At 48.3% G+C, this 27,807-nt stretch overlaps 1 protein-coding gene across 7 annotated transcripts in view; it reads left to right on the top strand.

Moving 5' to 3' along the window:
• The window catches only part of Pkig (cAMP-dependent protein kinase inhibitor gamma), a 63,149-nt gene extending 35,697 nt beyond the window's left edge, over window positions 1-27,452 (top strand). For 5 of the 7 annotated variants that reach the window (XM_057780870.1, XM_057780872.1, XM_057780871.1 and 2 more), the window contains 3 exons: window positions 3,981-4,049; window positions 22,186-22,358; window positions 26,753-27,452. In XM_057780870.1, the coding sequence (XP_057636853.1) occupies window positions 22,211-22,358; window positions 26,753-26,832 (228 nt within the window). In that variant the 5' untranslated portion in view covers window positions 3,981-4,049; window positions 22,186-22,210 and the 3' untranslated portion in view covers window positions 26,833-27,452. Of the gene's footprint in view, window positions 1-3,980; window positions 4,050-16,387; window positions 16,684-22,185; window positions 22,359-26,752 lie in introns of those variants that run through there. The other 2 variants (XM_057780876.1, XM_057780875.1) reach the window with 2 other exon arrangements.
• Window positions 27,453-27,807: the final 355 nt, after the last annotated feature.

The raw sequence follows: 27,807 nt of genomic DNA, 5'->3' as shown, positions 1-27,807 counted from the left end.
TGTAAATGTGTGTTGAGGGGCTCAAAGAGTTTGAATCCGCTGGGAAAGACCAAAGACAAAGACTCAATTCAGATTTAGACTAAATGAATTTATCTTACTGCTAGCAGAAGGACAACAGCCTTAGAGCCAAATCAGGTGCTTGTGTGCCAAAAGGGCTAAGGAAGGGTTTATAAAGGTGGACGTCACAGTTTCCTCATGCTCTATGGATCCCACAGCTGGAGGAGGAGAAGGCTTCCCTCCCCTCAGTTGTTTGTCATCCCCCTTTGTACAGTGATAAAGAGCCCTTCATCCCAGAGCCAGAGCCAACTGCTTCATTACTTCTTACCTCACCTGGCTAGCACCTGCAGGCCACTAGGATCCCACAGGCATTTCAGGACAAAGGTCAACAGCTTTTAGGGGTGCCTGGTGCTGGGTTAGGTTTCCTAGCCATCACAGGCAGTACTGTGTAAGTCGTCAACAAACCAGACCACCCAGGGAAAAAAAGAAGTATCCTTAATGACTGGGATGGAGTGGTTGCCCCCACCCCCAGGCAGTTTAGGTTAGGGCTGGCTGTCACAGTCTTGCAATACTGAGCACTGGGCTAGAGGGATTGGTGATTACAGACCCAGCTTTAGTTGTTTTCTCTTTCTTCTCACCCCTCTTCTTTTTGAGACAGAATCTTTTCATCTGGCTCAAACTCACTGATAGCTGAAACTGGCCTTTACTAATCTTTCCTCTTCCTCTTCCTCTTTCCTCTACCTCTTCCTCCCTAGTGCTTGAAATTATAGTATGGTAGCTTATGCTACCAGACCCTGCTCAAAATCCACACAATTCCTGGGTTGTTGCTGTTGTTTGGTTTGTTGATTTTGTTTGTTTGTATTGCTTTTTTTAAATGAAGCATTGATAGTGATATTTAAACCAAGTTCTTGTCAGGCAAGCACTCCACCACAGGACTACTTTCTAGGCCCTGTGACCAGGGAAGACAGCAGGGGAGTGAGCAGTTGCTGTGGCCTGTGCCAAGTGGTCCAAGTGAAATATGTGGAGGGGTTGTGTGCACTGGACCATGGATCCCTGCAGAGGCTTGAGCTCCAGCTGCTCTGAGCCCACACCCTCTCCAGTTCCTGTGCCGACAGCTTTGCAGCTCTTGTGATGGGAACAGCTGGCAGCAGCTGCTGCAGCCAAGGCATGCACTCCTTCACCTTCCTGATCCCTGTGTTTCAGAGGAATAGAAGGAACTCTTCCACACAATACATGGATGGCCCAGGACTGGGAACCCCAACTATAGGGATGGGTGACTTGGAATCTCAAGTTACCAGTGGATTTTCTGTTGGTTTGTTTTTATAGTGTTTATTGTGATGTTCTTCCTTCCCCAGTTACAAAGTTCGAACATACTCAAGGAAGGAAAACTAGATGGTGCAGAAAAATATTTAAATCACCACTCCATGGTTCCACTCCACGGTTTTGCTCCGTGGTTCCACTCTGTGGTGTCTAAGTTCCCCTTTACCCTCCTCTCCTCACACTGTCATGTTTCTCCCTGGTGTCCTGTGCATTTGTGTATCTTGGAGGCATGCATGTATTGTTCACATACAGGCAGAACTACCATCTGAGTGGGTAGGGGCTGCCACCTCCATTTGTCCTGCCCTGCTGGTTAAAATCTGGGTGGTAGGCCTCCTGAATGGTGCTGTGGTGAGAATATGAAGGGGGTAAGACTTAAATTTTTAGTTATTTTAATTTGTTTTGAGACCGAGTCTCACTATGTAGCCCTGGCTGGCCTGGAATTTGATGTGGTGGTGCACACCTTTAATCCCAGCGCCTGGGTGGGGGGGAGGCAGGTGGATCTCAGTGAGTTTGAGGCCAACCTGGTCTACAGAGTGAGCTCCAGGATAGCCAGGACTGTTTCACAGAGAAACCCTGTCTCAACCCTGCCCCCCCTCCGACCCTGTTTCCACAAAAAAAAAAAAAAAAAAAGAAAAGAAAGAAAGAAAGAAAGAAAGAAAGAAAGAAAGAAAGAAAAAGAAAACCTTGTTGTCATGAGTTCCAAGAGAGGCCCAAGAGTGACGGCAAGCCTGGGAAGGCAGGAGTTACAGTGTTGAGGCCTCCGTTTCAGTTCATGTTGATAACACTTTCATGTGGTCAGCCAGTATTCATTCATTGCCTACACTGGGCATGGTGAGAGAGGAATGGTGTAAGAGAAAACAGGAGTGGCCCTTCTCAAATTCATTCACCCCGAGCATGAATAGGTGTTCGGACTGCTTGAACACGCTGAGATACAGGAGAGTGCAGAGGGCGGGCCAGGGCTTCCTCAAAGAGGTGGTATTTAAATGGCCTCAGAAGGCATTGCTGCCGAGAGAGCCGAGGTTAAGGCATGTCATGGAGCCTGAAGACTAACCCAGGCAGGGAGAGGAGCAGCTGAGCAAGACAATTAGAGGCGGGAAGCCTGTAGAATGTTAGGGAAGCTGAATGAAGGCTGGTGTAGGCAAAGCATAGGGAAGGTAACAAGACTGCTGAAGTTTACAGCACAGCGGGGCCTGAACATGGGGCCTGCTATATGGTGGCTGTTGCCATGAAGAAGCATGGAGGGCAGAGGTTGAGTGCAGTGAGGGGGATATGTGAAAATGAGAGGTGTCATTGCTATTTCATTGAAATCTTTATTATCAAATAAGAAAAAGTTAGAAGTAAAACCCTGAAGCAGAGGGGAGAAGAGGCCCTCCAGGGAACTCTGGAAGGTTGATGCAGTTAGGCAGTTCCCTTGGCAACTATGGTGAGCACTTGGCATCTTTCACTCTTAATTTCTATCATTTCCTCTGCTTTCTCTTCTGTCTAAATGATTCAAACAGGGCTGGAGAGATAGCTCAGTGGTTAAGGGCACAGTCTGATTTTCCAGAGGTCCTGAGTTCAATTCCCAGAAACGATATAGTGGCTCACAACCATCTGTAAAGAGATCTGATGCCCTCTTCTGGCATGCAAACAGACATGCAGACAGAACACTGTATGCATAATAAATAAAATCTTTTAAAAAAATGATTCAAACAGTATTCACATTTTTCACTCTTATCTGGGTTCCTGGTCTTGTGGGATATGGAAGCCAGAGCATCTGCTGGGAGCAGCCAGTGAGCAGATGCGATGGTCTGAAGCATCCTCTTCCCAGAGGCCAGCTACTCCCAGGGCTGGATGAAATTGGGCTTCCCAGAAGGGAGGGAGTTTATTTTGTAGACTTTAACTATTGAGTAGACAGGCTCTCACTTTGTAGCCTTGCTGACCCTAAGTTCACAGAAATCTGCATGGCAACACAGAGAACTCCAGCTAGGCAGGAGCATGTCTCAAAAAAACCAAAACACAATAGTGGAATGGAAGCCCTTTTCTGTTTTGGTCCTTACCACCACCACTCCACACCTGCCCCAAAGAGTAAGAACAAATGTGTCTTACTGTTCCATGTAGGTGTGTAGTAGCTGTGTGCATCACACACCTCTCACCTCACACTGAGGAGGAGGTTGGAGGGCCAGTTGGAACTACATAGGAAGATTGTTCCCACAAAAGAGCAGCAGTAATATATGCAATTTCACAATTTTTTTTCTTCCTGCTATCCTGGAAGTAGCTCTGTAAACCAGACTGGCCTCACACTCACAGAGATCTGTCTGCCTCTGCCTTCTGAGTACTGGGATTAAAGGCGTGAGTCACCACTGCCAGGCTACAATATTCTTTTAAGCAATTAAACATAAACTTCTTTCCATGTCAGTTCTTTATACTTTGAAATGGCTGTGTGGTGTTTTGGCATATTGATACCCAGGAATATAACTCCATCCCATACAGACAGTTAACCCCACACAGTAGCTTTTACTTGCTGGAATGTATCTCTGGACCTATTCCTGACCTCTAGGCTCACACAAAGGTGCTCATTCCATGTTAACAGATAGTGCAAGCTTGTCTTCCCAAAGGCTGCTCCAGTTTCTAGCCAGAGCGTGCCTGACTCTAATCCTGTTTTCTTTTCTTCTGGTTTCTAGACTTCCACACTGATTAATCAAGAGTGAAAAACCTGAAGTGATGCAAGCAGGAAGAAGAAATTAAACTAGGTGGGTAGCTGTGCAGTTCACACTTCTGTGCCATCACATCCCGAGTTTGCCTACACGTCTTCTCTTTTTTTCTTGCTTGAAAGAAAGTCCATAGATTCTAAATGAAGTTCGAGGGGAATTTTGGTCGCCTGAAAAAAAAAAAAGGCAGGGTGTCTCTTAGCAGCAGTTATATACTGGTATGCTGCAGTGCCACAGGCCTGATTCCCATCCAGTCAGTTTCTTCACAGCATTGGAAAGACAGCTTCCTTCCGGTGCCTCAGCAGGTTTCTTCAGCCATATACCCAAACAGATGGAGTCATCCATAGCTGGGTAGCAGCTTTAGGTGTGACGCCAACATTCCCTGCATGTGTCTGTTAGAAAGAAATGTTCACAACACCCAGGGCATGGCCATTGTCATTTTAAGACTTTGTTAGAATTACCAAAATAAGCAAAGCCCAGCCCAAAGAAATGGGCACACCCAGCAGTCTTGTGAGGAGGGATGGGGCAGGCACCTTCCACTTGGAAACAAAGTGCATATACAGTGTGAACATGTTGCTTAGAAGTGTGCTTCCTAGGTTCAGTGGCCATAGTTTTATGATAGCCAAGGATTCTGGCATAGAAGTACATGGTCTAAACCAGGTGGCATGACTGTTGACTTCTTCCTTCCTTCCTTCCTTCCTTCCTTCCTTCCTTCCTTCCTTCCTTCCTTCCTTCCTTCCTTCCTTCTTTCCTCCCCCACCCCCCTTTTTGGTTTAGTTGAGACAGGGTTTCTCTGTTGTAGCTTTGGAGTCTGTCCTGGAACTCACTCTGTAGACCAGGCTGGACTCGAACTCACAGTGATCCACCTGCCTCTGCCACCCGAGTGTTGGGATTAAAGGTGTGCACCACCACTGCCTGGCTCTTTCTTTCTTTTTTAAAAACATTTTATTAATTTTTAAAAATTTATATTATTGTATGTGTGTTGATGTTTTGCCTGCATGTATGTCTACGTGAGGGTGTCAGATCTTGGAGTTACAGACAGTTGTGAATGGGGCTGGGAACTGAACCCAAGTCCTCTGGAAGAGTAGTCAGTGCTGTTAACTACTGAACCATCTCCCCAGCCCCAGCTAAGGTTTTCTTTATTTCTTCATCTTCCTGCTTCCTGCTCTCAAATGCTGGGACTCCTGCCTCCTCCCAAGTCCTGGGCCTTGTCATGTGGCACACACGTGGTTCTTTTTTTTTTTTTTTTATTGCCAAATTTTAATTCTGAGGTGTATACCCTCGTGGTTCTTATACCTGGCCTTTTAAGTTTTTTTCTTTTTTGCTTTCTTGAGACAGGGTTTTATGTAGCCCAGACTGGCCTTATAATCACACTCCTCTTGCCTCTACCTGTCGAGGGCCGGAACTACAAGTTTGTACTACTCTACCCCCATCATCACTTTCCCTAGGGTAACATACAAATAGCTGAAAGATGCATGGGAAGATCCTTTCTAGACATCAGGGAAATGCACTTGAACTGCAGTGCACTGTTGTAAAAGGGCAGAGGTGCATGTAAATCCGTGCAGTGCACTGTTGTAAAAGCTCAGAGGTGCATGTAAATCCGTGAAGCGCACTGTTGTAAAAGGGCAGAGGTGCATGTAAATCCGTGCAGTGCACTGTTGTAAAAGCTCAGAGGTGCATGTAAATCCATGCTGCAGTTATGGAGAACAACTGGTGAGGGTCTTAGAAACTTAAACATAGGCAGACTTGATGGTTCATAGTTATAAAATGAATAATAATAATAAATCTAATGTATAGTATTGACAACTAGACTCAATAATAATGTGTTAGTTGCTTGAAAGTTGCTAATAGGATAGCTCTGAAGTCTCATCACAAAAAAGTGAGGTGATAGATATGTAATTAGTTAAATGTAGTAATCATTTAGATGATTTAGTATGTGTTGGGTCCAGGGGGTCACACAAAGATGAGGAAAGGCCACCAAAGTCTAATAAACCAGAAGCAAACTTTATTTCAGAAACCTGATTCCAGGGAAAAATAAAAAATCTCTATGGGACACAAAAAGCTTATCAACTAGCTGAGACCACAGCCAGAGATGAATTTTGTAAGGCTGTGATAAAGGCCGGTTTCTGAACCCACCTTTTTATAGTAAGGTATAGCAAGCAGTAGGTCTGAACAAAGAAATTTTTACAATCTCCAGGGAAAACTCATAGATTGCCTTGCTTTATAATCTCTCTTAACAGAGTTTTTCAGTTAAACTAGTGTTGTACTTAATCTGTTGTCTTCCCTGGTCCTTCCAGGCAGTGTGCACTGAGCCCTGTGCTCTCCCCTTGATGCTGCCGGTCTCGCAGAGCAGGGAAGATGTGTAACCCAGAGGTCGATATCTATCTCCTAAAAGTTAACTCAGCTCATATCTGTCTTTAATCAAGGATGGCCGGGGTGTTAGGCTCTCAGTCTGCAGAGAGATGCATTGACCTTGTAAGTAGAGCTATGGGTTGTAAAGCAGAGTAACCCACTGTTAATAGTTAATCCTCAAGCTGCTGAGAAGTCTACTGACAGTCTGTTCTCATTCTCCTAGGCTTACAACTTTGTGTGCCTTTGTTTCTATGTTCTTGTTTCTGGGATCTACATTTTTATATTCTTATTCTTGTACCCTTCAGTATGTACATATGAATCTATATGCATATAAAAACGTACATAATATCTCACTGAACCTCTGAAACTGTAAGTGAGCTACTCCCTAAAAGAGTTGCCATTGTCATGGTGTCTCTTCACAATAATAGAAACCCAAACTAAGACAACATTGTAAGTATCAAGCTATGTCCATGACTTAAGGTCCCCCCCTCCCAAGCCTATCAGTGTCAAGGCGCACAGGGCTCTGGCCCTCAGTGTTCCAAAGCAGCTGGAACAGAGGCTAGCCCTCCTAAACAGGATTTGGTAGGAAAAAAAAATCCTGGGAACTGACAGCTGCAACCAAGCCACTGCAAACATATGCATCTAGGAGATTCCCAGAGGCCCTAAGTCAGGAGAGGGCACAAGCCTGGTGTCCTGGGAAGCAGCTGGCAGGCAGGGTGTACAGGATTTGCTGATAGCAGCTGAAGAGCTCTGTTCTCATGACAGCTTCCCACTAGAGACCTTGGCTCTACTAGCAGGAGGCTGGAGGCAGAGAAGGGCTGGAATCCCCGAATCCTGGAACCACTAGAAAGTAGAAGAGGAACAAGGCTGTGGATTCTGCCCTGGTTACTAGGAGAAACGCTGAGAGGAGATGGGGGGGTGCACTGTGGATGAGAAACTGAGTCACAATCTCTTCCAACTACCACGTGATGCCAGGGGACCGAATCAGAGCTCATCTCTGAGCGTTGGGTTCTTCATCTGTGAAAACGGTGCCACTTTCTCCAGATCCTTTTCTTCTGCAAGCTGGAGAAGCAGGGAGCAGGAGTCCAGGGTGAGAGCTGGCAGCTGTCTCTAAGGAGAATTCAAATGCTGCCCTCCTCCTCAGTTAGCGGAGACTCTGGACCTCTTCGCACCCCAGTTCTTCACCTGTGAACGCAGTAACAACTTCCCCACAGGACTAGACTAGAACTGAAATACTAAGTGCACAGCACTCGGCTCCATCAAGATGTTCAAGGCAGGAGTCACTGTTATCAAAGAAGTGAAGTAAAAATACACAAAGTAGCTTTCATGTAGTTGAAAGAAAAAAATGGTATAGAGCTTAAAAAAAAAACTAGAGTGAAATCTTGGTTGTGCCACTTTTTGACTTTTGAATGTTGGCCAAATGCTATGACTTCTAGAAGCTGAGGTTCCCCATGCTCAGTAAACGTGGATAAAAATGTGAGTTGCTGAATCAGACACCGGGAAGAACATGTGGTCCGTGCTACATTCGTATTCTGTGCTAATGTGTAAAGCACACTCTAGATGGCACAGCAGCTCAACAGGGTTCAATGATGGCTTCCAATCAACCAGATAGATGGTGGTAAAATTTAAAAGTAAACTTTACCTATAAGAATGAGTGCTTTCTTAAGCAGAAACTTTCCTCAAACCCCAAGGGAATGGAGACCCTGATTCAAATGTCTGACCTTGGGAAAAGGACTTCTGGAGAGCAGATAATATATTATAATTTCTTAGCCTTACTATATTGACCTTTCCCCCTCATAACGCTCCCAAAAGGGAAGATCCTGATGTTTTACTCTTTTTCTGTTATATTGTACCATTCTGATTTCTCTGTATTTATTAGCTGAACTTTTGATCTTAATGGCCTCAGGCTCTGGATCTGAATTGTAGGCATTTCATCCTTGGGATTAGGGGTGTCTAGTAAATCTCTAACTTTCCTGTTCTTGCTGTAATTAGGAGGGCACAATGGAATTCCTGGTTCCACAGTGGCAGGGATTTTTTCCACAGAATTATTTTGTTTAGAGAAGCTACCATTGTACACATTTCATCCTTTACCAAAGCCCACACAAAATTTCCCAAAGGGAAAGGCATTATTATTGAGGATCACTAAAAGTGAAAGTAAAAAGCTTTGGAGAAGTGTGGTCTGCACTGTTGAAATGCTAGAACTTCATCTAGCAGCAGTGGTCACCATGTGGTACACGTCATATCATGAAATACACAGTCTGACTCTTAATTCATTCCACTCAACACCCAAGAGCATGACATTAGTTTACTGGTTTGAGTCCGTGGAAAGACCCTTGTGAGCACAACATTGATAATGGCAAGAATTATGTTGGAGTTTAGCATGGTGACATATAACTTTGAGACCAGCCTGGTCTACATAGGGAATTCCAGGATAGCCAGAGCTACATAATAGAAAGACCCAGTCCCAAACAAAACAAAATAAAATTATGTTGGGCTTCAAGTCAGTCTGGCTTCCAATACCAGAGGGACCGTTAAAGGCATCTTGCATGCTGTTGTACTTAACCCTAAGAAAGTTGGTGCTGTCATTTTACATGTGGAGAAACTGGTGCACTGTACAGAGTTTGAGTGACTTGCCGTGGATAATATAGCCAGTGAGCCAGTCAGAGGTGTGTGGCTAAAGCATACCTGTTCACCTTCCTTATTTTTAGGGAAAAGACAGAAAAATAAAGAACTGTTTTTCCTAGGGCATATAGCCTCTTACACTGTGATACTGAGAGTGTTGCTGTGTTACATCCTGCATGAGAAACCACATTCACAGGCGTGATCTGAAATCCTGAAGGAAGGCTTAGGGCATAGCGCATTAATACACTAGTGTCTACTGGAGAAGGGTTTCTCTCCATCATAATTAGGTAGAGTGTTTTCTTTCTCTAGCTTTATGAATTCACATGCCACATAGTTCACCCATTAAAGGGTCCTAGTCAGTGCCCTTCAGTGTTCTCATAGTTGGACATCCATCCCACAATCAACTGGAGACATCTCCATCACCCACAAAGAAACCCTGCCTCCTTTCGGCACCACCCTCTTGTTCTCTCCCCAGCCCTAAGCAACTGCGGATCTACTTTATGTCTCCAGATGAGAGCTCTGACACATAGTAATAATGCGAGAATCTTGTGTGCCGTGGGATGCGTCCTTCCCAGAGAATAATTAGAGAAATGAAATTTGACTCTAAATGTATTTTATAAATGGCTTTATTAGCTAAGAAGCTCTGAGCATGTCTCTGATCTACATCACTTTGGGATTGATGTAGGCAAGGGGTGGGAAGGTTTTTTATTTTTTAAGATTTATGTGTGTGTGTGCATGCGCATGCACACACCTGTGCTCATGCACAGAGACCCGAAGAAGGTGCCAGGTGGGTATTCTTTATCATTCCATCTATTCTTTTTAGCTATAGCTCTCAGCTACCAAGGTTTGTGACATTTTAAAGTTTATATATGCTATCCTAAAGTATTCCTAACCTCTTCCCTCTATTACTAGGTGTGTGGGCTTTCATGCTCTCCCCATCAGTAAAATGTCAATAAGGGCTATTGTTGTAACAGTGCCCCACCCTGCCTGTCATTTCTAAACCCACTGAGAGGAAGGTCTTTGAAAGCACTAGCAGTTCTACCAAGTGCCTCAGAGCCTCAGCTCTGAAGAGTTAGGAATTGGTAGTCTCCCTTACTAGACCATGAACTTCCTCAGGGCCGAACGTGTGTCTGGCTGTCTTTGTGTCCATGCGTGCAGTCACAAACCTGGTACACAGTGAGTGGTCAGTCAAGTTTTTGGATGAATGGATGAATATTGTAATGATATTTTCTTGCTTCCTTTCATCCCACACAGTGTATTTTTGGGGTAGCTTTGCCACGCTCTTAGAGGGGTTGGAGAGGAAACCTGGGCTGGAGGTGCCTAAGGTTTGCTCTAGTTCTCCACCGCTGCAGAATACATCACCTCGATACTCGGTAGTGGAGAGGGAAGTTATGAACTTACTTTCTCTCTTGATTTCTGTAGGTCAGGACTTTGGACAGCTTGCCTGCGTAATTCTGTTTTTTTTTTATCTCTCACACATATCTAGTGGCTAGATTTGCATTAACAAGGGACATGTAGTAGCATCTCCATCGTGCAGCTCAGGCCTCCTCGTGTGGTCACTTCCGGGAACTAGTTTGGGTTCCTCCTTAGGTATGGAAGCCTCTGATTTCCTGTATTGCTCAAATACAGAAGACAGTTATCCCAGGAGAGTCAGCTGGATGCTGTACAAGATGCACTAACTTCCTCCTAGAAATCAGACACCATCGTTCATTTTATAGTAGAAATTAGAGACTGGGTATAGCTCTAGGCCATGAAAGACCCTGAGTGGGATCCCCAGTAGAGAAGGAAGAAAAATTAGCTCAGAGGTAGCTCATAACTCATCCAAAGGATTTAAATTAGACCCTCCATTACCTGTTTATATTTCTTTTTTTTTTTTTTTTTTTTTTGGATTTTCGAGACAGGGTTTCTCTGTAGCTTTTGTTTTTTTTTTTTTGGTTTTTCGAGACAGGGTTTCTCTGTGGTTTTGGAGCCTGTCCTGGAACTAGCTCTTGTAGACCAGGCTGGTCTCGAACTCACAGAGATCCGCCTGCCTCTGCCTCCCAAGTGCTGGGATTAAAGGTGTGCGCCACCACCGCCCGGCTCTCTGTAGCTTTTGGTTCCTGTCCTGGAACTAGCTCTTGTAGACCAGGCTGGCCTCGAACTCACAGAGATCTGCCTGCCTCTGCCTCTTGAGTGCTGGGATTAAAGGTGTGCACCACCACCGCCCGGCTGTGTTTATATTTTCTTGAATGGTGCTAAAACTTCAACCAAGGACTGTGTGTGTACGAGGCTAGTGCCCCATCAACTGAGTTACAGCCTTTTTGATGCTCATCCTGTTAGGCAGAGTGTCAAACAACTTGTAGACATGTTGCAGAACAACTACAGAGAAAGAGGGCGGTTTCCCCCTTCGTTCATACTTGAGACACATAAGATTGGGGGAAACTATGCCCACCTGGCAACAGCAGACCTGGAGTTTAGCCCAGCCTGGGACTTGGGCGAGCCTGCCTGGAAGTGATTTCATTTTCCCTTCCTGCCCCTCCCTTCATGGTAGAGGGGGCTGCTTTTGTCTAGAAGTTTTGCTTTACAGCTGAGCCCTAGCTAAGCTTAGGTATGGCCCAAATGACAGGAGAGCTGGGGAGAAGCGTGCCTAGTCATCGAAAGATTCAGCAAGACTGTTTGCTTCTTCATCCCAGTGGCCTCCTTAGAATCACAGACTGACAGATTCCAGCCCCCTGCCTTACATAAGTTACAGCACAGCCGTGCTGGGTAGGGCATAGCTGTTAAAAGGGTGAGGTTTTTAAAATTGGTATCCCACATTATTTTTTTCTATTGCTGTGGATTTAATAATTTTGAGGCAAATACATACACTCAACCAGCCATCACTGAAAAGACTGAAGGATTTGATCTCCAGCACAAAATCCAATGCAGAGAACTAGGTACTGGCCTATCCTCTCTGAACTAGGGAGACTGATGCAGGAGAAGAAGGTGGAGGCCAGCTTGAGGGACATGATGAGACTCTGACTCAGAACTAGAAACCACAAGTGGGAACCTTCAGCCCAGAACTTTGCTTAAGTGTGGTTAAGTACAGCTGGTGTTTGTTTTGGCGCGCAAAAACATTTTCTTGAGCCTTCCCAGTTTCCTGTTCTACTTTTTGAAATTCTTTCTTTGAGGTTAGAGACTGGGGTGACTGGGTGGGTAGGGGATAAAAAAAATGATAGAAAGAAAACAGACACTTAAATAAAATCTTAATAGACACTAGACCTTATTCCAGGTCCCTTCCGTGCTCTAGCCTGATTACAGACTGGACTGCTCCACATCTGCCATGTGACCCTGGGTAAGCTACGACCTCTCAGAGCTTCCCCTGTCTTTTGCAAAACAGCCATGATAATGCTTTCTTTGTTTTTGACGTGGTTTACTGCCCAAGAGAGACCACTGGATCTCTGTTAAAACCTGTTACCAGTGAGCTTTGAGAGTCCCCACAGCCACACTCAAGGCAGCTATTAGCACCCATGTTTCAGAGTTGTCCCTTGGTCAGGCGAGTTGGCCAGTACCATAAGGGGCTACTCTGGGGACAGATACTAGACTTCAGACCCATAGTTGTGTCCACTGCAGTAAGCCTCCAGGCACCAGGCCTTCTTGACTTACACAGTGAGAAAGAGGAACCTTGGTGGTTTTGAGCCCTGGGAACCTCAGAGCAGGAACTTTTAAAAACTTGAGGCTAGCTGGGCAGTGGTGGTACACACCTTTAGTACCAGCACTCGAGAGGCAGAAACAGGTGGATATCTGTGAGTTCGAGGCCAGCCTGGTCTACAGAGTGAGTTCCAGGAAGGCTCCAAAGCTGCAGGGAAACCCTATCTCAAAAAATGAAAAACAAAACAAGCAGCAACAAAAAAGCAAACTTGAGGTTAGGGTGTCACCTGCCTACTTATAGCGCAGTGCACAGGAGGTGAGAGTGACCAAGAATTCCCAGGCAGATGGAAGCGGCCTGGGAAGGTCCGGAATTACAGTAGGTTTGAGAATTGGAGGCTCCAGTATAGCACAGCAAAAGTTGGCCATGAACGCAGAAATGGTGAAAAGCTGCGCAGAAGGCAGGACTGGGTCAGAATGGACATCAGGGCTTGACACGAGAGCCTGAGGTTCGCTGATGTTGACTGGAGCAGAGGAATCACACAGTCCAGTTTCTGTTTCAGGAACAACTCTGGGGCTGCGTGGGAAATTGGCATGCAGCAGTTTGGGGTGAGAGGACCTCTGCATGACACTCGGCGGGTGACAGTGACAGGGAAACTGCGGCAAGCAGAGGCGATGTGACCTGGTGACCCGGTGGCAAGCTGTCGGTGGTTGCAGAGGAGCGGAGGAGCAAGAATGGCTCCACACTCTCACCTCCAGCAGCCTGTGGAAAGAGGAAGGCTTGAAGGGGGCAGGCTGATGGCTTGCCACATGAGGTTTGCTGGTGACAAAGAAGCCCAGTAGCACAGAAAGTGGGCAGATTCACACATTCTGAGAGTTTGAAGCTCTTTAGGGATCATCAACATAAAATATTTAGGGATTGTCCCTTCCCCCAGGAGCACACACAAAACAGGACTGAGAATTTGGGGGAGAAACTCTAACGTATGGGTCCCAGGAGGAGCAGGAGACCCAGAGGGTGTAGTATCTGGGCACTCCACCGGAAAAGTCACTAGAGAATTAAGAGTTGAACAGGAAGGTGTCCTTACTCCCTGGTAGTCCAGAATCACTGATGGTCACATCTGGTCCGGCCCTACCTCTCCCTCCCATCATACCTCCCATCAAAGCCTTGCCCAGGGCTGCTCTCTGCATGGTACTGAGCACTCACTGTATGCGCCCTAGGGCACTCGGGAGCACTTTGATGTCAACCCTGGCGGCCTGTCTGTTCCCAGCTTCCTTAGCAGAGATGGTTTGGAGACTGCTGGTTTAATAGATCCTGGCTTTCCCCTCTGGTACCCGCAGGTCTCTCTAGCTGTGGAGCTGGGCAGTTTTGCTGACTGGGAAACCTTTCACAAGACTATTTCACACTCCTGTACCCTATGTCCTCTGTAAAAAACAAAAAAACCTGCTTTCTTTTTCTGTAACTTCTGCAAAATACTTTATTGTTTTAAAAAGGAAAAAAAAAGCAAGACATGACCTTTCAAATGTATTTGGAAAGCAGTTTAGAGTTGTAATGGAATGAGGACTAAGAGCTGCAGATTCAAGCAGACTGTAGCTCTTGGCACAGCCCAGGGTCCATTCAGTTTACAGAGCCAGGGAGAGCAGCAGAGCCCCCAGAGAGATGCTGTCCTGTGGGGACCAGAGTAAACACCTGTGGGAGCTTTGGCCTGTGACCTCAAGACCCCAGAATATAAGGGCTTCTTCCTTCTTGCCTGGGTGTTGAAGGTCAGCTGGGTTCCCCGTAAGCATTCAGATCCCACACCTGGGAGCTTCAGTTCTTAGCGCCCCGTGGACACAGATGGGCTTTTGGCTCTGCCTGGAGTCCTCCTGGGCCGCTTTCATTTCAGGTGGGGGGGGGGCTTTTGTTTGGTTGGCAGGTTTCTGAGAGAGGGTCTCCCTGTGGGGACTCTGTGTACAGACCCGGCTGGCCTTGAACTTCGGGAAGTCCTCCTGCCTCTCCTTCCCAGGTGCCGGGACTTCTAGTCAGGTGTCACCGCACCTGGTGCTCCTTTTTCTTTTTCATGTGACTGCAGAACCACTTCCCTGACCTTTAACTGAACTTCGTGTGCAGCTGGAGAGCCCGCTCCTCTCCTTCCTTACCCCACTCAATGCCTTTTCTTGTGCCAGGTTGTAAATGTCTCGTCTCCAGTGTGTGCCCCATGCCCGGGAAGGTGCCTGGCACAATGAAATGTCCAGGCTGGCAGACACTCAGCAGTCATGCCCCATTATTGTTCAGGTGGGGGCAAAGGAAGCTAGAAGAGGAGTCTGGGAGTTTGCCCCATTATGAGGGCTGCGAGGGTAGAGTCAGACCTTTGCCGCTTTGGTGAGCAGGGCCCCGCCTTTGCTCCTTCCACCCTTGAGCTGAGAACACAGTTCATCACATACTAAACTTGGCCTGACTCAAGTAGAACCGCGCACATGCTGGGCAGAATGGCCTACTGGTAGAACTCCTATTCCAGCCAGCAGTAAAAGCATGGGAGAAAGGGCTGTAGGGCTTTGGCTGTCTGTGGCACTGTCAGGCAGAGCCGACAGAGGAGAGGGGTGAAATGTTAGAAGGAAAACGTTCCTGATACCTCAGCCACAGGAGACACAGCAATGTTTTATTAATTGGCACCTCTCACATCTCATGGAACTTTCCAGCCCCTATAGGCCTGTATTCTCAGTGCATCTTCACTTCAGCCCAGGAACTTCAGAGTGTTTTGATTAGTCCCGAGCCATATGTCCCAAGTGGTAAAGTAAGCGCTCTACCACAGCATACTGACAGCCTCTGACGTCACTGACGTCAGCAGGACTGTTCAGCTGGCAGGGCAGCGAGCTCTACACTAGGCATTAGGAGCTGTAGATTCTAGACCGTGGGTCTATCACTTTCCTATTGTTACTACTACTTATGGTCAGGTCTGTCACCCTGGCTGGTCTGGAATTCTCTATGTAGACCAGGCTAGCCTGAGACACAGAAATCCACCTGCCTCTGCCTCCTGGGACTAAGGGAATATGCCCCTATGATGTAGCATTCTCCTTTGAGCCTCAGCTTTTCCAAGTAGCAAGAGGCTTTTCTAAGTGGGCCCTGGAGTCCCCTTGGTTTGACTCTGCCTAAGTTTTTTTTGTTATTTGTTGAGCGTGTACTATGGACCAGGCCCTGTCGTGATCCTGGATGCATCAGAGTTGTCACTCTGCTGGAGAGAGCCCCACAGCCCCACATGTTAGTGACCATTTATTGAGAACGTCCTTTCATGTCAGTGGACGTGAATGGATCAGTGTGTGGGTCTCGTGTGGCCCAGATTGTCTTTGAGCTTACTGTATAGTCAGGAGTGACCTTAAACTGTATAGTCAGGAGTGACCTTAAACTTCTCATCCCCCGCCCTGCCTCCCGAGTGCTAGGACTGGAGACATGCACAGCCACACTCAGCTTTGTGTCACTCTTTGTAATCATTGAACCTTTCTGAGCCAGGTGTGATGTGACCATGAGCCAGACTATTTTTCTGAGTGTCCCTCATGCTAGCAGAGGATGTAGGACCCGAGGGTGTGCCAGAGGTAGAGGTGTAGGGAGTGGATGCCAGAATGACAGTCCTGCCATAAGCCAGCATGTGTAGACGAAGTGCAGGTTAGGAGAGGGTGTGGGGCGTGGGCCTATGCATAGCTACTGGCACAGGTAACCCATGTTGCCCAGGAGAAAGAATAAACGAGAGGCCTGAGAAGGACCAGACTGTCGCCATTCCTTCTGGTATCACCCAGGTGTCTGCATCTCTCAGCATGAGAGAGTCGACGGCTGTGTCATGGGATGGAGAGATGCGCAGAGTGACAAGAGGAAGCAGAAGAGCGTGAAAGACAGCATGGAAGCACCAGTTGTTCAGGTGCTGGCCTAGAAGAGAGAGAAAGTGCGCTCTGAGAAGTTGAAGGAAGGCGATCCACTCCCCAGCATCAGTTTTTCTCAACTCTCAAGTGGAGTGTAGAGGCGTCCTCTGCACAAGTGCTGCTGTGACCCAGCCTGGCCGCTAAGGGGCAGGGCGCCGGCTGTTAACAGTTCATTATTTATTCAGTATGAAGCACCCAGTGCCTGCAGGTACGGGAAAGCCCTTCAGGGCACACTGGGAAACAAAAGAAAAGACTATGCTTGCCCTTGTGGGAGGGAGGATCTAAAAGAATGACCTGTGGTCTTTAAAATCTTGTGTGTGAGCAGGGCGGTGGTGGCGCACGCCTTTAATCCCAGCACTTGGGAGGCAGAGGCAGGTGGATCTCTGTGAGTTCGAGACCAGCCTGGTCTACAAGAGCTAGTTCCAGGACAGGCTCCAAAGCCACAGAGAAACCCTGTCTCGAAAAACAAAACAACAACAACAAAAAAAAAAACCCAAAAAACTAAAATCTTGTGTGTGCAGCCCTTACTCTTGAAACACACGGCTGAGGGTGGTTCAGGCTCAGGTATTTTGTTTTAGCTGCACAAGATGGGTTAAAATGGGAATAGAAATAAAACAGTCTGTGGAGGAGAAGTGGGCAGGACCTAGGACAGTGAAAAAGTACAGAGCCTTTGATGTGACTTTTCTGCTTTTAAGGAAACAGGCTCCAGGTCTTGGGGGTGGGGAGGAATTAAAACAGTCCGCAGCAGTGACCGCAGAGGATCGTGCAGCTGCTAACGGCAGCTGAGGGCTGAGAGGACTTTGGATATATTTTTAGTGTCTTGATATAATCGTTGTACAGGGTTTCAGGGTAATTTGGACTTGTTTCTAAGACATATGCTTGAATGAAGAAAAGCAAGATGAAAGATAAAGTTTTAAGCAGTCATGATATTTCAAACCTGTAATCCTCACATCTGGGAGGCTGGGAGCTGGAGGCCCACCTGGGGTTTTATAGTCAGTTCCTGCCCAGCCTGGTCCCAGAGCCTTCCTCTAAAAGAAAACAAAAGATGACCCTCAAATTGGCTTAGTGAGTAAAAGCTCTCGCCTCACAAGCCTGGCCACTGAACACCAGACACAGGGAAAGAGCTCCACAAATATGTCCCCTGATTTCCATATGGGCACTGTGGCTCCCACACACCTACACACTTCATGTCACGTGCACGCATTAAAGATACAAAAAGTAAATGAAAAAAATTTTTTTCTTTATTTATTAAAGAATTCTGCCTCCTCCCCACCACCACCTCCCATTTCCCTCCCCCAAGTAAATGAAAATTTTGCGTACAAAAATTTTAGGGAAAGCCGGGCGGTGGCGCACGCCTTTAATCCCAGCATTTGGGAGGCAGAGGCAGGCGGATCGCTGTGAGTTCGAGGCCAGCCTGGTCTACAAGAGCTAGTTTCAGGACAGGAACCAAAAACTACGGAGAAACCCTGTCTCGAAAAAAAAAAAAACAATTTAAGGGAAAACAAAGGGAAGGCTTTTGTGTATGACCCAGACATTTCTGAAGGAACCAAGATACACTGTGCAGGGTGGGATGCCAATTCTTACGTATTTCCATTTGCACCTTGTGAGTTTTATTTCTCTTGCACAGATAGCTTGATAATTTATGGGCTGGGTTGTAGTTCAATGGTAGAACACTTGCCTAGCGTGCAGAAGGCCTTGGGTCACATGTCCAGCGTTAATAATAATTAATAATAAAAACATAACTATTCCCCTAAAGAAGATTTAGAAAGGTGGCTGGAGAGATGGCTCAGAGGCTCACAACCATCTGTAATAAGATCTGGTGTCCTCTTCTGTACTGCAGGATACATGAAGGAAGAAACCTATATACATAATAAATAAAAATATTTTTTTTTTAAAAAAAGAAGATTTAGAAAGTAAGGCAGGTGTGGTGACTCCTGCAATTGCAGCAGTTGGGAAATAGACACAGGGAGATCAGGAGTTTAAGACCAGCTGTGGTTTCATGGGGAATTCAAGGCCAGCTTGGGCTACATGAGACTTTGTCTCAAAGAGGTAGAGAAAATATAGAATACTTTAAAAATCACTCATAATTTAAATATTTGTATATGTGGTTATGGTCTTATTTCAGTTAACAGTGTACGTGAACATTTCCTCATGTTTGTCTGTCTGTTGAGACAGGATCTTGCTATGTAGCCCAGGCTAGCTGGACCTGAGATCATCCTCCCTCAGCCCCTCTGTTAGCTATGATTCCAGGCCTTACCTATGCCACAACAGGATGAAGAATATAGATGTGGAAGAAAAGTGAGCTTGGGTGTTTGTGTGTGAGCTGAAAACTCCTTGGAGCTGTGTTTGGAATCACTGTTCCCTGCGGGATGGGGACGGATGCTTTCCAGGATTAGGCTTGGGGCTTGGGGCTTGGCAGTGTCGTTTTCTGTGCCACCAGCATCAGGTTTCTTCCTGTGCAGCTCATAGGGCCAGACAGAGTAAGAGCAAGTCCAGAGCCCCATGAGGTGTGTCCCAGAGAGAGGCTGGCACTTCAGATTAGCAGGTAACTTCATCTGCTGGTGTCAGATCCCGGAGATAGGCAAGAACAGTGCAGCCTCTGGCAGACAGCCTTTCCCTGCGGTCCCTGGAGCCATTCTGCATCCCATAGATATAGGTAGCAGCGGGAGAGGATGGGTGGGTGGGTGGGTGGGTGGATGAAAAGCAATGTGATCCAGGTTTATTTATAGAGCACTCCTCTGTAGCAGGTGCCGAGCGGAGCATCTTGGAAGGAAGCAGCAGAGAAGGTTGGCTCAGCTGCCAAGCTCAGGCCTTTGAGTCTGGTGCATTGTTGTAATAAGAGCGGCGGGGCTGCGTCCCGGCACCCAGCCGCCCGCATGGCTAGCTTATGCCCCGAAATAATTACACGGAAACTGTATTCTTTTAAACACTGCTTGGCCCATTAGCTCTAGCCTCTTACTGGCTAGCTCTCATATCTAGATTAACCCATTTCTAATAATCTGTGTAGTACCACAAGCTGGCTTACCAGGAGAGATCTTAACCTGCGTCTGTCTGGAGTGGGAGAAACATGGTGACTCCTGACTCGGCTTCTTTCTCCCAGCATTCTGTCTGTTTACTCCACCCACCTAAGGGCTGGCCTATAAATGGACCTAGGCAGTTTCTTTATTAATTAACCAATAAAAGCAACAGATTAATACAAGACCCATCTCCATCAGTGCATTGAAAGTCCAGACCCAAATCCCTCTTTTCATGGAAGAAATAGGCTGCAGCAGATGGTGTGGGCTGCCCAGGCTTTGACCCATCCCATGGGCTGCTGGTGCCACACGGGGAAACATATGAGCCTGGGAGCCACATGGATCTGCCTGAGACCTTCCCAAGTCAGGTTATAAGTGCTTATTTACGGGATGGGGCCTTTGAGAGAGATGGAGTAAAACAAGTGCCTGGTAACTGTCCTGTCACTCTTTCCACTGGTGGCTTTGTCACTTGTCCTTGTTACTACAGTGTACTATTGCAACAGGCCATTTACCTGTCCTGGGCTTTGAACAGTTTCCCTAAAGGAAGGGGAGGCAGAGTGGTTAGCAGAAGATACCACACCCACAATCCTTCAGCTGAGGCCTCACCACAGCTAAGAAGTCTGGGCAGGGTGCGCCATCTGCTGGATGCAGCAGGGACTGCTTTACACAGAACTTGTGTGCCTCCTCCATCTCTCCATGCCTTCATTTTACAGGTGGGGAACCTGGCCCAGAGAGGGGTAGCGTCTTTGCTCCAAAGAATAGGCTGTGATGTACAATGTGTGCGTGCACATCCCTAAATAATTTCTGTGTTGTATCCTTACAGTCATGGTTCTCTTTGCTCTAGAGTGTTGTCTACCACAGGGCTGTACTGTTTTTGGCTTCACACCTTTGCTTCCACTCCCTCCTCCTCCATGTGCCTGTCCCTCCCTTCCCACTGGAGGGATCATGGGAAACTAAACTTGAAGCCATCTAGGAAATTAACTAGTAAATGGTTGCTTTCCACCCACCCGGTATTCCAAATGCTCCCCTCTGGGTCCCTTTTCAGTAGCCACACCTCTGTCCACCTCCTGACTCATGTCAGAAACCAAATTCCCCATCAGCCAGATTCTTTCCACACATTTCCTCAGGTTGTGCCTCGAATGCATCTCAGTACCTGCGTGTTCCCCATTGCCTTCTCACACCTGACCTCCTCAGAAGCCTCTAAACTTACTCCCACCCAGGCCCTGCTCTACAGAAACATCAGAATTGTCTTTGAAATGCACAGCTTATCCTCATGACCTTAGCTACAAGCCCTCCAGGATGGGCAGGTGGCCTCTGCCCACCCTCAGTGTCCTCGATGTCACTGCCCCTCTTGCTCTCCCTCAGCGCCTTAGGACCTGCTGCTCCCTTCCTGAGGACACCCTTTGCCTCTCTCTTTTTACACTGTTGAATTTTACTTTGAGGCAGAGTCTCATTCTGTCATCACAGAGCTCGCTATGTAACTGCATAGCGCTGGCTGGCCTCAAACTCACAGCAATCCTCCTGTTTCAGTCCCTTGAGTGCTGCAGTTACAGCATGGTGTAAGTCACATGCCCAGATTCTGTCCCCCACCATCCTTGCATCCTGACTGACACGGTACTTCCTGATTCCGAGTCTTGGTTGGTTCCTGGCCATCCCTGTGGCACCCTTGGAGCGCTGAACACATGGTCATGACCTAAGCAATGGTAGCTTGATGCCAAATACAGAGAACTCTAAGCTCTGTGAGGTGGGGAGTGGTGCTGGCCTGTCCTGGCTCTGTCTGTAGATCCCAGGGCGGTGCCAAGCACATGATACGGTAAGCGTGGAAATGCTGGTCTTCAAATTTATTTTGAGTGAAGATTGAATGAATGTTCTTTTTAAACACATTTTTTTTTTACATTTATGTCATCATGTTTGTGTGTGTGCGTATGTGTCTGTGTGTGTGTGTCTGTTTGAGGTCCACGGTGAGGGTGTGAGGTCAGGGGACAGTTTGCAGGAGTCATTTCTCACCCTCATGCATGTTCTTTTTTTTTTTTTCTTTAATAAAACAAGGTCTCTCTCCATAGCCCTGGCTATTCTGGAACTCACTGTGCAGATCAGGATGGTGCAGAGCTCACAGATATCTTGCTTCTGCCTCCCAAGTGCTGGGATTACAGCCGTGCAGCACCACCTGCTCCGCTCTGTTCTTTAAGATGTGGCTAGTATGGGGCTGGAGAGATGGCTCAGTGGTTAAGAGTACTGACTGCTCTTCCAAAGGTCCTGAGTTCAATTCCCAGCAACCACATGGTGGCTCACAACCATCTGTAATGAGGTCTGGTGCCCTCTTCTGGCCTGCAGGCATACACACAGACAAAACATTGTATACATAATAAATAAATAAATATTTAAAAAAAAAAAAGATGTGGCTAGTAGCCGGGCGGTGGTGGCGCACACCTTTAATCTCAGCACTCAGGAGGCAAAGGCAGGTGGATCTCTGTGAGTTCGAGGCCAGCCTGGTCTAGAAGAGCTAGTTCCAGGACAGGAACCAAAAGCTACGGAGAAACCCTGTCTCGAAAATAAAAATAAAAAAATAAATAAAAAAAAGATGTGGCTAGTAATCTACCTGGGGTTAGTGCTTTCTCTCAGTTCTCTGTGGAAAAGGTAGTTGTGTCAGAGGTCATCAGTGCCTCACCTCTGCCCTCCTGCTTCTGTCCCCACAGGCTGAGGAGCGATGCGACAGGCGTGATGGAGGTCGAGTCCTCCTACTCGGACTTCATCTCCTGTGACCGGACAGGCCGGCGGAATGCAGTGCCTGACATCCAGGGTGACTCGGAGGCCGTGAGCGTGCGGAAGCTAGCTGGAGACATGGGCGAGCTGGCACTTGAGGGGGCAGGTCAGAGCCTATGCCAACACCCTGGTGGGCAGATGGGGAGGTGCCCTGCTAGCTCTCGCTAGTCTCCAGATCCCACACTTCCTCAGAGAAGTGTTTCTAAATTGGAGCTGTCCGTGATAGTGGCAGAGCCCAGCCAATGTGTAGGCTAGAGAACGCCAGTGTCTTGGTCCTGAGGGCTCTGGCGAGCATCTGGGCCACTTCCCTTCTCCCATTTCACCACCACCACCAAGCCCTGTCAAGTCTCTGGCGTATCCTAACTCCCTCTGCCTCGTGCTTCATCCTCTCTGCATCCCCATAGCTGCCCTGTCACCTGCTGTTCACCAGGACTGGGTGCGCTCCTCATGCAGCAGGAAGCAGGATTAGTTAGCTACCCAGTCCCGCCAGGCTTCTGCCCCAGACTCCCTGGTGGTATCTCAGAGCCACGACACTCCACAGTGTCTTGGGCTCTACTCCTGCCTTGTTACCCACACCTTCTCCCACGCACCCATGTTTGTCTAATTCTCTATCAGGGTGCAGAGCTTTCTAGTCAGGGCCTTTACTCCACTGTTGCTCGTCTAGAACATCCCCCAGTGGAGTTAGGACCACTTGCTGCCCCTTCACTCTCAGGGCCAGCTTAGCAGAGGCCCTGAGCAGCCTCCTCCGAGAGCTGATGCACTGCCCCAACCGCATTACTCTCGAAGGTCTCATTTCTTTGACTTTGAGCTCTAGAAAAGAGGGGCCCCTGTTCTTCTTGCACGTGGCAAGCAGTTGGTGACCACAGGTTGAATGACCCAATGAAGAAACCAAGAGGAACCGCCCAATACTGCCTGGGACACCTTGGTCCCCATTTCTCCCTCTGTTCTGCTCAGCTCAGGTCCCCAGATGGCTGTTGACCCTTCCTGGGAAGCCTTCACTTCCAGCTCTTCCCTGCTGCAGGCACCGAGGCCATGCTTGCCAGAGACACCACTTCCCGCTCTACACTGTGGCTTCCTCCCTGTCACTCTAGGAGCAGTTGGTCCTTGCAGGGCCATAACATCGTTTTTGCCTGGGTGGCCCCGGTCTTGAGTTCTTGCCTCATTGCCCAGAAGGGACTTAGGACAGAACAGAGAATGTGTTGGGGGCAGGGACCCAGCTTCTCATGATAGATCAACTGAGGCCAAGAGAAATTGGGAGTTTTCCTAGGTTCACCCAGCACATGACCATAGTTAGTATGACAGTCTTTCTGCCTTGAGAGAGCTCACTGCCTCTTACCCCAAGAGCCTCACCCAGGTGTGGACACCTCCACAGTGCCCGTGCCACGCCCCTCTGCAGCTTCAACTCTCTTTTCCAGCCTGCAGGCTCTAGAGCTGTGAGGGCTTCTTCACCCACTGCCTGGTCCACACATGCTGGTGGCCTCTCATGGTGGTGTGTTTTGTGCTAAGGTCTTCCCTGACCACAACTCATCTCTAGCAGAGGAGCCCCTTTTCTCCCTTTGTCTCCATGGCCCCGTAAACACAGCACCCCTGTGAACTGAACTGCTGCAGCCCAGGCTGTCTGGTGCCCTCTGGGACGAGCAGGGTTTGGCACGTGACAGGCACTTATTCAGTGGCTGCTCACTGCCCAGCTGAATGAGCAGTGTGTCCAACTGGCACACTGGGCACGGTGCCAAGGGTTCCTTCAAGGCCTCTCTGCTCTAATCAGCTTTGTTTGGTGTCTTCCACCCTCCTTAGCCACTACAGCTGCCAGTCCTCTCCTATAGGCCCTTCCAATGCCCTTTGCCCTACTTGAGAGTCTTCATGATATGTGGGTCCTCCCAGTACATGATGCTTGCTAGCCACAGTGACTGACGTCCAGAAAGGAGACATGAAAACAGGGCAGTGCTTGCTCCAGGGAGTGATGCACCTTTGGTAAAGCTGGGGCAGAGTGACCAGTTATGAGAAGCCTCTGTGAGGGGGACGCACCCTTGGTAAAGCTGGGGCAGAGTGACCAGCTATGAGAAGCCTCTGTGAGGAGGCCTTGCAATAAAATGTTTCCAGGCATTTCTGAGCCCAGCAGTCTCACAGAGGACAGGGACTTAAATGTTACCTCTGAGATTTTGACCCAGTAGACCAAGGACCCCAGAATTTTCTCTGTCACAACTTCCAAGAGCTGGTGCATAAGCTGAGTAGGACAGGACCAAAATCCTCAAAGGCTTAAGAGGTCCAGGCTCCCTGGTCTCCTCAAGCCTGTGGCCTGCCTGATGTGTATACTCTGCAGTATGAGGGACAAGTCTGTCTGTCCCTGGTGTCTCAGACACGGAGCAGATGCTGCTTTACTTTGCCTAAGAGCAAGAGAAGCCACAGGCTAGCCATGGAGAACACAGTGCACTCACCTTGGGCATCACAGCTTCTTTCTTCCCTGGGATGGATAGGAGAGGACCTTCTCCCCAACTAAGGGGGAGCTGAGGCTGGCAGGGAAGAAGTATAATTGTTAGAGGACCTGGGGTCACATCCTGTGCTCCAATAAGCCACATTGGATGGCAGTCCTCAGTATGCCAATTACAAGGACCAAATTAGGAGCTGGAGTGAGGGCTCAGTGGTTAAGACCACTTGCTGCTTGTAGAAAGGACCCAAGTTGGGTTCCCAGCACTCACAACAAAATGTAGCTCCAGTTCCAGGAAATTTCCTCTTCCGACCTCCAAAGGTACCTTGCATGCATGTGGTACATATCCATGCAAGCAAAACTTATATACATACATGCAACCAAAATAGTCATACAAATAAAGTAAAAATAAATTGAAATATTTTAAAGAGCCAAATAATATGAAGAGCAGGAAAAGGCAATTTATTCAAGCACAGCCACATTGGGAAGAGGGACGAAAAGATCCAGTGACCGACCCCTCCAGATTCATCTTCAGGGCTGTGCCATGAGGGCAGGTTTAAGTAGAGGCCAGAGTCGTTCATACCTCAGCAGTCCCGCACAAGGTGGGATCCTGCCCACCATGGACCCTTCACTGTTGAGAGCCCACTGTCCTCAGGGTTTGACTAGTTGTCGAGCTCTTTCCAGGAGAAAAGTCCCTCTGGTTGGCTTGGGCTTTAGGCTTTTCTGCAGCAGGAGATCCTGGGGCATTGTTTCAGTAGTCTGACAACCAAGGTGAAGGACAGAGTCTGTTTAGAATGGCTCCACCCTTGCTAGGCTGGCTAATGCAGAGTGGCTTGCCTGCAGTCTCTAGCAGCAGAGTGACAGAGCAGAGACATGGGTTCAAAGGGTCACAGCTCATGGTGGGCTTCATAAAGTGCATGCTTCCTCGGATGCAGTCATGGGTGTGAGGCCTCCAGGAGCCCGGAAGTGGGTAGAGCTTTGGTTCAGTCACCATCCTCAGAGGTAGCTTCATGCCAGGCAGGCTCAGATTGGCACACACTTGAGTCACAGTGCCAAGTTCTGCCCACACTATTTACTTCCATGAGCACTCAGGCCCAAGACTGCCGTGTGGGACACTGGGAGGCCAACCTGCCAGCAAGCCTCTATAAATTCCAGAGAATGCAGCTTAGTGGAGGACGCTGGGCTCCGCAGTAAGAAGACTCTCCACCCTTAGATTGTAGGGACATCAGTCAACTTGCTCCTCTGAGCCTGTTTTCACATGGGTGTCATGACCTCAAACACACCTTCAGGTTGCCGTGTGGACTAATGCAGAGTGCCTGCAGTGGCCAGACCCAGGGCTATAGACAGGCCTAATGGCAGGATGAGATAGATGGACCTTCAGTGGCATCACAGTGTCACTGGGGCTTGAGACTGGCAATTGAGCTTTGCCCATATGACTGGGCTCTGTGGAGGATGCTGACCCTGGGAGGGTTGAGGATGGAATACAAGCTGGGCACTGTTGTCAGGTGGGTGAGGCAAAAGCTGTTGGTTCCACCTCCTAGCAGGCCTTGAGAAAGCTGGGAGTGAGTGAGGAGACCCGGCTCACACAGGGACTCGAGAGCAGGCCTGGTTGCTCTCAGTGACTGCTGTCTTCAGCCCAGCTCAGGTTTCTGCCTGCTGGAGTAGAGCAGGAGTGGATGCTAGCAGTGGTGTACTGAGTCAGACAGTCCAGATGTGCATCCTGTACCATTGTGGGCACTCCTGAGCTGGGCTGGTGGAGTCTGCTATACTGTCTTCAACGATTTTCTCATTTATAAGCACATACTTGTTTCTGGGAACTTCACATTCGCAGTTCCCCCGGGGAGCACACACTCTTCTCACACTTTAGCACAGTCCTGACCTTTCTGGTTTTCACTGTACTAGGAGCCCTGCCAGCCTTTCCACGGGAGAGCAGGCGGATGCCTCTCTGGCCCAGTGCAGCTCTTAGCCTGCTCCAAAGGCTGGCCACAGTGATCAGTTTGCCTGGTCTTTCCAGACCCCCGTGCTTTGTAGTGTGTGACTGTGTCCAAAACTTCCTCCTTCTCTCTCCCCTGCAGAAGGACAGACGGAGGGAAGTACCCCAGAGAAGGAGGCCAGCAGCCAGCCCCAGGGCAGTGATGCGAGCAGCTCGTCTTGAATCCAGCCTTGCTCCTGCAGGCTAACTGTCCCCTCCTGTACTGGAGCCCTGGCACAACCCAGCAGTCTCTTCTCTGAGCAGCCAGATCGACTGAGCCTCGTGGAGGCCTCTGTGGCGCCTACTCCAGCAAAGTCCTCTGCCCACGCCATGGTTCCACTCTCCCTTCCACCTCCCCGCAGTGCCCAGGTACACCATCACCACAGGATGTTATTTATTCAGCCAGGTGGGGCCCGAGCCAGGCCCCGCCCCCCAGGTGGGCAGTCCCTACCTGGACAGGGACTGTCCCCACACCATTCATCCCTCCAGTCAGCTGCCTATGTCAGAAAGATCTTTCTATCCCTTTTTTAAAGCCTCTTTTACATTTTTTAAAAACATAACTTTTTTCAGCAGAGAAGGGGAGCTGACAATCACTTTTTTTCTGTTTTGGTTTTGGTTTGTTTTGGAAGCCGTTTTAAGCTTAGTTCTGATGATCTATGCAGCTCTAAGTTCCCCTCACGGAGCCTCAGATCCAGTTGTAGGGAAAAGATTTGGACTCAAAACTAGCTGACCAGTTCTTTGCCCTTTGTACCAAGAGAATGATACTTAGGTCCCGGGAAATAAAGGCTGATGGTTTGTGTGACTGGCTTAAGACTGTTTCTTTTAACCACCAAATGCCCAGCTGGGCTTTGTACCCCCACATCTTCAGCCGGCACTGCTGCCCTCTGTCCTGTAGTGACCAGTGTAACTGATGAACCCTTCCCCACCCCATCCTCACACAGCCCACGGTGATAACCTGAAGGGGGCCTGTGAGATGGCTCAGTGTGTAAAGGTGCTTGCGGCCAAGCCTCACAGCTCGAGTTCAGTCCCTGGGCTGAATGGTGGAAGGAGAGAAGCAGCACTCATAAGTTGTCCTCTAATGCACATGCGCTCACGGTAGCTCACAGCTGTCTGAACCCTAGTTCCAGGGGATCTGATGCCCTGTCCTGACTTCTTCTG

This window comes from Chionomys nivalis, chromosome 9 (genome assembly GCF_950005125.1).
Source record: "Chionomys nivalis chromosome 9, mChiNiv1.1, whole genome shotgun sequence".
In the NCBI taxonomy this organism is placed as follows: domain Eukaryota; kingdom Metazoa; phylum Chordata; class Mammalia; order Rodentia; family Cricetidae; genus Chionomys; species Chionomys nivalis.
The sequence above is the reverse complement of the archived record's forward strand: the minus strand, read 5'-3'. Positions and strand labels throughout refer to the sequence as shown.